Here is an 11,798-nt window from a genome sequence, read left to right as displayed (position 1 = left end):
GCTTTGGAAAGATAACTAGCAGTATTGAAAATGTGACTTATGATAAGGTGATCTATATTAAAATCTGAAAGTTTTGGTTTGTATTAAAATATACTTTTAAAATGTGCCATGAAAAAGAGGTCATTTTATCTTCCCTTTCCTATCAGTTAAAATGACAAATGCTAAAACTAAATTGAAGCTGCTCTACTTTCAGAAGAGCAGAATGAACCGCTTTAAAAATTTTTTTTAAAGGCCCTGAGGTTTAAAGCAGTCTTGTGACACCTCAGTGGTAATCCAATATATTAGTTGAGCAAAATCTGGACATTTCATCTAATGATAGGAACTTTAACAAAGCAGTTTTCTAAGTTGTAAATTTGGACATATTTATAACCACTTAAAAACAGTATGTAAATCTAATAAAATAACTGATGATATACTTTGTCTGCCAATCATAATTAGTAGTAACCTACATTTGGCATTTATCTCTTCAGAACTTTTTTATATATGATTTCACTTAATGCTGACTTCATCCTGATGCCATCTCATAGGTGCAAAGAAGATAGTGATGATTCTTACAGGTAAGAAAACAAACATGACTATTTTATAATTAAATCAAGTAACACTACCAGAACCACCACTAAACTGTGCTGGTTCAATAGATGCTGTGTAATCTAAAACATATCATTTTACTTTTTAAAAATAGGATATTTAATTTGATGTGAGTTGAAATAAGGATTTCTTCCATCTCATTTTCATGTTAGTATTTTAGGTGTGAAATAATATATATTTACCACATTTGCTGAAACAAAAGTTCGGTATACAAGTTAAATCAGGTAACTTTTTGTCAAGCAAAATAAGACCACCAATGCATAGTACAAAATTTTTAATATACATGCAACTAGTACGCATTGAGGCAACAGACTACACATGGAAATATTGGCATATAATTCAGCATTCTTTTGGGGGCAAGGAGGAGGGTGAATAAAAAACACTACCACCTAAAATTAAAAGATTGAGACATACATTGTTTCCTCATGCAAATGGTAACAAACTACCTTAGTGTGATGTGAACTCTGTAGAAACCTGATTTCATAACAGCAGATGAATTTTATAACGAGCTCCAAGAAAGGAGGAAAAGTTGTCATGATCCTCAGATGTAATGTCTAAATCTGCATTTAGCAGCATATTAAGATGCACAAATTATACATTAGACAATCCGAAAAATTTTACAATTATGGAATCTTGAATTTCCTTCTACATTATAAAAATGTATGGAAAAAAGCCATTTTTAATTACTAAATAAATGTCAGTTGAGAGTGGATCATGAATGATAAAGCATTTAAACATACTGATTGATAGTTCATAGGAAAGCAGCAGTAGTGCTCAAGTCCATCCTAAAATTTTCAAATTTCTCCTTATCCATTTTCTCACTCCCTTCTCCCAGAGTTTTCATTGTTCTCATAGTATACCTATTCTTTCCATCCCCCATGCTGATGAAAAACTGCTTTGGATACTTCATTCACAATCAGGTTTACAGAATTGAGAAATTGAGAACAGGTATGTATCATTTCTCAAGAATATTTGCATTTCTACAACTATTGAAGCCTTAAGCTACAGGAATAAAGTTCTGAATATGTTCTGGCACATCTTAGATAACTTATTTTAAGGGCTTCCAGGCCATTGTCCCTGAAGCAACACTGTTTGACTGTCTTACATATAAGACTTGCCTTGTTACTATTTATTATCTTAAATTGCAAATTATGAAACTAAGCCCCTAAATATTGCAGAAAACCACCACACTCCTACATTTCTAATACAAAGAATGAATGTCGTAAGCTCAGCTCTTCTTGACTCTTCTCAAGAACAATAAACAAAAATACCATATGAAGTCCCCAATAAGTACTGTAGGCTCTTCATGTAAACAATGTATAAAATTTCTTTGGCACAGCTAATCATGTTTTCCTCATATTACTATAGAAAATACATGCCATACATTTTCAGCATGGTGGAATTTTTAGGGATTAATGTAGCTGTTTCAAAAAAAAACCAAAACAGATTACAACTTAAAAAAGCTAATTTTACCCATAGAAGTGTGGGGATTTTCTTTAACAGTAAAATGTTTTAAAATGAGATTATGATGTCATTAATGATGGATGCCATATCGTTGTACACACAGGAAAAAAAATCAATGAATATTAGACTTTTATTAAGTATGATAACTACCCTACTGATCTTTGTTTAAAAGCTTCTCAGATCCTTAACTAAGCTTGAACTCTTTCCTGACAAAACACTTTTTCAACATTTGTTCTACATCATGAAATTTTTCTAGCTTTTGAGACCTACTTGACTATATTTTTAAATTGGTAGTCTTTCTTTTAAGAAAATCTTGGAAAACAATATATTCATTTTACCAAAATGGCACAAAATACTGTAAAATGTTTTTCTTATAGCACTAACAAGTCAATAACAACCAAAACAGACACATCCCTGTGGAATTTATAAAATGTTAAGTGGAATGTTGAGTTGATACTAAATTATAACTATTAAAGAAAAACTGAATAAGCCATTATGAGAATGTAGCTGAGAACCTTCCCCTGATACTAAAAACAAGGTATGTAAAGCATAGAACTTAGGAGGAAACTAATGAAAAAATGAAATAAACAGGTTTTTTTTTAAGTATGAAAAAGTGAAAAAATACTTAGGTAAGTCTCTGGAATAAAACCCTTAACTCAGTCTCTGGCCACTAAGATATTTAATATATAAAAATCAGCTGAACAATAAATATGTACAATTTGCTATGAACTATTTGGTGGATCTTTGAAAGTTTTTTTTTTTTAATCCTATTCCTTTTTGAACTTCCTCATTGACAAATATAAGAATTTTAAAATGAAAAATGACAGGATCATTCTGTTTTTCACTCAGAATCTTACCTGGAGTGGATTCTCTCTAAGGCAATGGAATTTCAGACATGTACCAGAACAATATAAAATTTCAAAGGTCTTCCCAGCAGTCAAACGTATGTAAATTAAAAGTTTACAACATAAAAACTTTTGGCTTTTACATAAAAATTTTCAGGATGGAGTTAGACCTGGACTTGTCATCTCTGTTGTAGGACTTGCAAGGTAGTCATTAGATTTTAAACTTGTTAGAGACTTGTAACTTGCCACTGATGTTAGAGATCCACAGAGGCCAAGTAACGAGGGAGTATCTTCTTTACCTGAAAATTAGAATTAAACAGCAAATAAGTAAATGCCCTTTAGGAATGATACAAATAAGATCCTAAAACCATTAGAAACTTCCATAGCTTACAAGAGATTGCAAATATATGTAATTATTAAAGATATGTTTGCTCTTTTGGTGGTTTCAACATCACCCTTAGAAACATTACAAAAGATTATTTGTGCTGCTCATAAAAGTTCTAGATATGGAAGTTTGAGATACCATGTTTAAAGCAAAAATAAAATATGTACCTTTTTGGAGAACATGGTCATGTCTAGTTAACAAAGGATAATAAAAATCTAAACCAAATTTAACAGTTAACAGTCCCCAAGCCACAGAAATAACCAGGAGATCCGTATTTTGTTACAGCAGTACATTAGAAGAAGGTCGAAGCCGGTTGGGAGGTAAAGTCTCCCAATTCAATAGGAAGGCTTGATTTTGGGAGACTATTCATTTATTAAACACTTATTCAGTATCTACTATGCATCAAGAACCTAGTGTTAAGTGTTGAACTTCAGTAGACCCATGAAGGAGGAATGAGTATTCCTTTTTCCATGGCTGAGGTAAAACAAGTTCTTTCCAAAACTGGGTAAGTTACAACATCCAGTGTGCTACAACTGGCTATGTAGCTGGATTGGGACCATGAAAGTCTAAGGTCTCTGAAAAATTAGAAGGTTTCCAAAGAAGACGGAAAACTTAGGCTTTACACAGTTATAGAAGTTAAGCTGAGCCAAATATCAGATGTTTCTGAATATTACATATTGTTTTAGACAGCCCCTGTGAAGTGTTTCCATAGTCCTTTGTCCTTATTCCACCTTGTCATATTGTATGATAATTGTGGGGCTACTCCTACCTTTATTAGACTGTAAACTCTATGAGAAAGGATATGGACTTTGTGGTGTTCATTATATTCCCAGTGCCTAGGACACAGTAGATGTTCATCAAATACCTACATAATGAATGATGATTCAGTGGAACTGCATTTGGACTCAAGATAGCTCCTGTATTCTTATTAAATGTGTGACCATGGGCAAGGCATCTTCTCTAAGCCTGTTTCTTTTCTTAGAAATATGAACAGATACCAGAAGATGACAGGCTATGCTACTTAACTTCACAGTTTTGTTTGTTTGTTTGTTTTTGACCAGTAAAATACAGGAACATAAAATGGCATTAGAAAAAGATATGGAACAGTAGTTGTTATATTCAGATTTAAATTGTTTATCATATTATGTTAGTGTCAAAAGGTCTGTATGTTTAAGTATCCTTTTTATGTTTAAGCTTAGAGAATTATTTCAGGCCAAAATCGGCTCTCTGGAGTTTTTGCTAAAAGCCCCAGGGACTTGACTGCTTTGGATAGTTTCTTCAAATTTCTACTTAATTACTAACACTGAGTCCTTTTTAAAAATGTACTGCTGATTGCTGGCAAGATGGCTGAATAGAAACAGCTCTGGTGTGCAGCTCCCAGCGCAGACGGCAGGTGATCTCCATATTTCCAATTGAGGTATCTGGTTCATCTCATTGGGACTGGTTAGACAGTGGGTGCAGCCCAAGGAGGGCAAGCAGAAGCAGGGTGGGGCATTGCTTCACCTGGGAAGCTCAAGGGGTCGGGGAACTCCCTCTCCTTACCAAGGGAAGCCATTAGGGACTGTTCCTGGCACGCTGGCCCAGATCCCACACTTTCACCACAGTTGTCAAAACCCGTATACCAGGAGATTCCCTCCAGTGTCTATAACACCAGGGCCACAGGTTTCCAGAACAAAATTGGGCAGCCATTTGGGTAGACACTGAGCTAGCCACAGGCAGCAGGTTTTTTTTTTCCCCCATACCACAGTGGTACCAGGAACGCCAGGAAGACAGAACCATACACTCCCTTGCAAAAAGGAGCTGAAGCCAGGGAGCCATGTCAACTGGCTCAGCGAGTCCCACCCTGATGAAGACCAGTGAACTAAGATTCACTGGCTTGAAATTCTCACAGCCACTAGAGCAGTCTAAGCTTGACCTGGGATGTTCAAGCTCAGAGCAGGGAGAGGCATCTGCCATTGCTGAGGGTTGAATAGGTGGTTTTAAGCTCGCCTGTGCAAAGTCACCAGGAAATTTGAACAAGGTAGGCCCACTGCAGCTTAGCAAGGCCTCTGCAGGCAGACTGTGTCACTAGACTGCCTCCTCGTGAAGCAGGGCATCTCTGAAAAAAGGCAGCAGCCCATCAGAGACATAAATAAAGCCCCTACCTTCCTGGGACAGAGAACCTGGGGAAAGGAGCAGTAGTGGGCACAGCTTCAGTAGACTCAAATGTCCCCCTGCCTGGTAGCTCTGAAGAGAGTAGCCGATTTCCCAGAATAGCATTTGAGCTCTGATAAAAATCAGACTCCCTCCTCAAGTAGCTCCCTGAACCCTGTGTATCCTGATTGGGAGACACCTCCCAGCACAGGCTGACACCTCACACAGGAGAGCTCTGGCTGGCATGTGGTGGGTAACCTTCTGGGACGTCACAGGCAGCAATCTCTGCTGTTCTGCAGTCCCTGCTGGTGATTCCCAGACTAGCAGGGTCTGGAGTGGACCTCCACAAACTCCAGCAGAAGTTCAGCAGAGGGGCCTGTTAGAAGGAAAACTAACAGAGTTTCAACATCAACAGAAGGGAAGTCCACTCAGACACCCCATTAAATCGTCAGCAACTTCAAAGACCAAATGTAGATAAATCCATGAAGATGGGAAGAAGCCAGCACAAAAAGGCTGAAATTCTAGAAACCAGAATGCCTCTTCTTGTCCAAGGAATCACAACTCTTCAGCAGCAAAGGAACAAAACCTGACATAGAATGAGTTTGATGAACTGACAGAAGCAGGTTTCAGAAGGTGGGTAATAACAAACTTCTCTGAGCTAAAGGAGCATGTTCTAACCCAATGCAAGGAAGCTAAGAACCTTGAAAAAAAGGTTAGAGAAATGCTAACTAGAATAACCATTGTAGAGAAGAACATAAACGACCTGATGGAGCTGAAAAACACAGCCAGAGGACTTCATGAAGCATACAAAAGTTTCAGTAGCCAAATCGATCAAGTGGAAGAAAGGCTATCAGAGATTGAAGATCAACTCACTGAAATAAAGTGAGAAGACAAAATTACAGAAAAAAGTGAAAAAAAATGAACAAAGCCTCCAAGAAATGTGGATTATTTGGAAAGACTAAATCCATGTTTGTTTGGTGTACCTGAAAGTGATAGGGAGAATGAAACCAAGTTTGAAAACATCCAAGTGAACTTTCCCCAACCTAGAAGGTCAGACCAACATTCAAATTAAGGAAATACAGAGAACAGCACTAAGATAATCCTCAAGAAGAGCAACCCCAGATACATAGTTGTAAGATTCACCAGGGCTGAAATGAAGGAAAAATGTTAAAGGCAGCCAGAGAAAAAGGGCAGGTTACCCACAAAGGGAATCCCATCAGACTATCGGCAGATCTTTTGACAGAAACTATACAAGCCAGAAGACAGTGGGGGCCAATATTCAACATCTTTAAAGAAAATTATTTTCAACCCAGGATTTCATATCCAGCCAAACTAAACTTCATAAGCAAAGGAGAAATAAAGTCCTGTATGGACAAGCAACTGCTGAGAGATTTTGTCACCATCAGGCCTGCTTTACAAGAGCTCCAGAGGGAAGCACTACACATGGAAAGGAACAACCAGTACCAGACACTTCAAACACACCAGATTGTAAAGACCATCAACACTACGAAGAAACTGCATCAACTAACAGGAAAAACAACCAACTAGCATCATAAAGGCAGGATCAGATTCACACATAATATTAACATTAAATGTAAATGGACTAATGCCCCAGTAAAAAGACAGATGGGCAAACTGGATAGGGTCAAGACCAATCGGTGTGCTGTATACAGGATACCCATCTCATGTACAGAGACACACATAGGCTCAAAATAAAGCAATGGAGAAAAATTTACCAAGCAAAAAATGGAAAGCACAACAACAACAACAAAAAAAAGAGGTTGCAATCCTAGTCTCTGATAAAACAGACTTTAAACTGGCAAAGATCAAAAGAGACAAAGAAGGGCATTACATAATGGTAAAGGGATCAATGTAACAAGAAGTGCTAACCTAATATATATATGCACCCAATACAGGAGCACCCAGTTACATAAAGCAAGTTCTTGACCTATAAAGAAATTTAAGACTCCCACACAATAATAGTGGGAGAATTTAACACTCCACTGTCAATATTAGACAGATCTACTCCTAGGCAATTTGAGGTTTGCTTATTTAATGTCTGCTATTTATGCTGAAAACTTGGGTAGTGTGTAGTTTTATTTGTTTTTGTGTCTTTATTATATTTTTATAGGATATGTTGATTCAAATCTGCATCACTGCTGTTACCTCAGCTTTCCAAAATAACTATTTTTTTTAACCAATTTGAGAATTCCAGGAATCTTTCTAACTCATCATGAGAACATGCTTCCTTCCTGATCACCAGTTTTTGTAGTCTATTATGTTTATTCATGCAGCCCCTTTCTTGCTGGGGGGCAGTTGGCAGATTGTTGGTTAATTTTTACTCATTTTGTTAAACAATTGGGTATAGAAACTCTGTAAGTAACTTTCAGTCTGTTATTAAACATTGGATTGTTGAAGACAATACAGTTTTTATAATGTCAAAATGTTCATTATTACTCTTGTCCTCTTGATATCAAAATATCTATAATTATATATTAGAGTAAAATCCTAAATGTCTTTTAGATAAAGAAGAATCATAAATTCATTCATAATATAAATTAGTTTTTAAAATATACACATTCTAGATTATGACAGTGAATTCAAGTTACTATTGGATTTATCAAAACATTTACTAAAATATTAAAATAGACTAAGGCCCCTTTGAGAACATTTCCAACTTAAAGAAAATTCAGTTCAATACAATATTTACAGTGCCTGCGCCTTCTAGATAACTGAATTTCTACTTTATTCCTTACATCCTATGACATTCATTATATGGTCACTCTATCAATAAATGTTTAATATATTGTTTATTATGTGTCAGAATCTAGTCATATACTGGTGAAAATGATGGATAAGATTTTTACAGTCATGAACCTTACATTTCAGAGGGGGTTTACAGACAAGTATCATAATAAAATGCATGGCCATATGATAGAGCATGCCTGGGATGGGCCGGGGGTGGAGACAGAGATAGGGATGGGGGTGGCTGTTTATGGTACGGCAGTGAAAGCTTTTTTAGAAAGATGACATTTGAAAAGAGTCTGTCAAGCAGAGGCCTTAAGAAAGAAGGAAAATGCGAGTGCAAAGAGAGTCAAGGTAGGAACTAACCTGATGAAACAGCTAGGAGGTGTTTGCTATGGTACACAGAACAAGGAAAAGAATGGTATGAAATGAGGCAGACACTGGCAAGAACAAGATCGTGAAGGAGGCTAGGAAAAGCAGTTTAGATTTTATTCTAATTGCCATTGAAAGACACTGGAGAGTTTTAAACAGACTTAAAATATTTTTTGACTTAAGAGTTTAAAGGTCAGTCATTACCATGTGGAGAATGGACTGTGAGGGGGCAAGCAGCTTGCTCCAAGTGGCAGAGACTAAGGCTGTAGTAATAGAGAAGATGACAAGTCAATGTATATAGCATGTTTTGTATGGGAGCTGACAGGGCTTGTTTATAAACTGACTGTAATTGTAAGGAGAAAGAGTAGAATCTAGGATAATGACTATAGTGCCAATATTTATTGCAAGAGAGAAGGCAGGGCAAAAATTAGAGACTTAAGGGAATGCAGGTTCCCCTGGGCGTAGGGGATTATCTTTCTTCCCCTAGCTCTCACATATACCTGAAGTGGTAAACTGGGAGAAAAGAAAGAAGATAAAACATTGAGAATCAGATCATACCAGTGATAGTCATCCAATCCAAAGTGCTGGAGTAACAGCTTTGATGGAGAGAAAGAAAAGAGCTGTGAACCTATGGCAGAGAAAGAAAACAGCTTTGAATGACTGAAGTTTTAAACCAAATAGGTTGAGTCTTAGAAACTGCACCCAATACGGGAGCACCCAGATTCATAAAGTTGTTCTTGGAGACCTATAAAGAGACTTAGACTTCCGCAAATAATAGAGGGAGACTTTAACACCCCACTGTCAGTATTAGACAGATCAATGAGGCAGAAAATTAACAAGGATATTCAGGACTTGAACTCATATCTGAACCAAGCGGAACTAATAGACATCTATAGAACTCTCCACCCCAAATCCACAGAATATCCATTCTTCTCAGCACTGCATCACACTTATTCTAAAATTGACCACATAATTGGAGGTAAAACACTCCTCAGCAAATGCAAAAGAATGGAAATCATAAACACTCTCTCAGACCACAGTGTAATCCAATTAGAACTCAGGATTAAGAAACTCACTCAGAACTGCACAACTTCATAGAAACTGAACAACCTGTCCCTGAATGACTGCTGGATAAATAATCAAATGAAGGCAGAAATAAAGATGTTCTTAGAAACTAATGAGAATGTACACACAATGTACCAGAATATCTGGGACACATTTAACGCAGTGAGTAGAGGGAAATTTATAGCACTAAGTGCCCACAAGAGAAAGGAGGAAAGACCTAAAACTGACACCTTAACATCACGATTAAAAGAATAGAGAAGAAAACAAACAAATTCAAAAGCCAGCAGAAGACAAGAAATAACTAAGATCAGAGCAGAATGGTAGGAGATAGACACAAAAAAACCCTTCAAAAAAATCAGTGAATCTAGGAGCTGGTTTTTTTGAAAAGATCAACAAAATAGATAGACTGCTAGCCAGACTACTAAGAAAAGAGAGAAGAATCAAATAGATGTAATAAAAAATTATAAAGGGGATATCACCACCAATCCCACAGAAATACAAATTACCATCACAGAATACTATAAACACCTCTATGCAAATAAACCACAAAATATAGAAGAAATGGATAAATTCCTGGACACTTAAACACCTTCCCAAGACTAAACCAGGAAGAAGTCGAATTCCTGAATAGACCAATAACAAGGTCTGAAATTGAGCAATTAATAGCCTACCAACCAAAAAAATGCCCATCAGTGATAGACTGGATGAAAAAAATGTGGTACATATACACCATGAAATACTTTGCAGCCATAAAAGAGGATGAGTTCATGTCCTTTGCAGGGACATAGATGAAGCTGGAAACCATCATTGTCAGCAAACTGACACAAGAGCAGAAAACAAAACACCGCATGTTCTGACTCATAAGTAGGTATTTAACAATGAAAACACATGGACACAAGGAGGGGAACATTGCACACTGGGGCCTGTTGGGGGATGGGAGAGGGATAGCCGGGAGTTGGGGGGCTAGGGGAGAGAGAGTGTTAGGAGAAACATGGAATGCAGATGACAGGGTGATAGCTGCAGCAAACCCCCATGGCACATGTATACCTATATAAAAAACATGCCTGTTCTGCACATGTACCCCAGAACTTAAAGTATAATAAAAATAAAAATAAAAGATACTGAAATGGGACCGTGTAATTCAAACTAGCCTGAAAAGTTAGGGAATTGGTCAAATGATATTGGAAAGATGCAACCTGATGGGAAGAGAGAGGCTCTGATATTACACATCTGAAAGCAGTAATAGGAAAAAATCAAACACTTTTATGTTTGTTCCTGAGGTTGTTTAAAATACTTGATAAACCAGGTACCATGAGTGATTCAAGAATGAGGAAGTGGTCAATTGTGTCAAAAGCTGCTGAGAAGTTTAATGGAATAAGACAGAACTGATGTTAGCAGTTCTCTGCAATATGTTAATAGCTGATTACCTTGATGTGGCCTTTTATTAAAGTGGTAGAGACACCAAAGTCTGATTGGCAAGGACAAAAAAAGAGTACAGGAAGTGAGTAAATGAAGGTAACAAAGATAAGTGTTTTGAAAAGGTTAGCCACACCCTCCTGAGAAAGATACAAAGGCAGACAATTTTTAACCATAATATCTGCTTAATTTCTAGCATGATTCAAAGAGATGTCAATATTATTTTCAGGCAATCATCTGCAACTAAAATATAGATGGTATAGAAAAAGAATAATTTTTATATAGTTTGTTTTCTTACCTTCACTCATTAAATTTAATGTGTCTTGTTTTCCATCTCCTTCTTGTAACTGGCCCGGATCCAGTGAAGTCTGAGAAAGACTAACTTCTGCTGATAACTGGTCAAGACTTTGATAACTTTTCCTGTAAAGCAAAGAAGAAACACTACTTGAATTTCCTCTCACAAAAAAAGAATTTCTTGAGCGGTTCTCTAATGGTTCTTGCAATTTGTTAAATTTCTGGTTAAAATTCTCCCCAGCATTTCCACTAAATTTTGCTTCATATTCTTGGCTTCAGTGCAATCTACATTACACCTTCCCTCTATCCTCTTTTAAGGAATATGTGTTTAATCCATTGGAAAACAGAAAAGAAAGACAATTTGTCAGACATAATCCTCATACCAGTTTTTGATTACACAGATGGTTAAGAAATGAGAAACCAAAGTTATTACCAATTTTCAAAGAACAGAAAATCTTCAGATTACTCTTAATGAAGATATAAAGTTAGCA

The 11,798-nt window shown here is 36.6% G+C and overlaps 2 protein-coding genes across 5 annotated transcripts in view; one reads left to right on the top strand and one right to left on the bottom strand.

Moving 5' to 3' along the window:
* SLC25A40 (solute carrier family 25 member 40) overlaps nucleotides 1–10,528 on the top strand; it is an 80,174-nt gene extending 69,646 nt beyond the window's left edge. The window contains exon 14 of the mRNA XM_074379362.1: nucleotides 471–10,528. Coding sequence (XP_074235463.1) covers nucleotides 471–487 — 17 coding nt within the window. The 3' untranslated portion in view covers nucleotides 488–10,528. The remainder of the gene's footprint in view (nucleotides 1–470) is intronic.
* Nucleotides 848–11,798, bottom strand: part of RUNDC3B (RUN domain containing 3B) — a 170,641-nt gene continuing 159,690 nt past the window's right edge. For all 4 annotated transcript variants that reach the window (XM_074379359.1, XM_003921167.4, XM_003921168.4 and 1 more), the window contains 2 exons: nucleotides 11,312–11,433; nucleotides 848–3,196 (listed from right to left, as the gene is read on the bottom strand). In XM_074379359.1, the coding sequence (XP_074235460.1) occupies nucleotides 3,051–3,196; nucleotides 11,312–11,433 (268 nt within the window). In that variant the 3' untranslated portion in view covers nucleotides 848–3,050. The remainder of the gene's footprint in view (nucleotides 3,197–11,311; nucleotides 11,434–11,798) is intronic.

This window comes from Saimiri boliviensis, chromosome 10, assembly GCF_048565385.1.
Source record: "Saimiri boliviensis isolate mSaiBol1 chromosome 10, mSaiBol1.pri, whole genome shotgun sequence".
NCBI classification, from domain to species: Eukaryota; Metazoa; Chordata; class Mammalia; order Primates; family Cebidae; genus Saimiri; species Saimiri boliviensis.
Note: the sequence above shows the minus strand (reverse complement) of the source record. Positions and strands in the feature narration are given on the sequence as shown.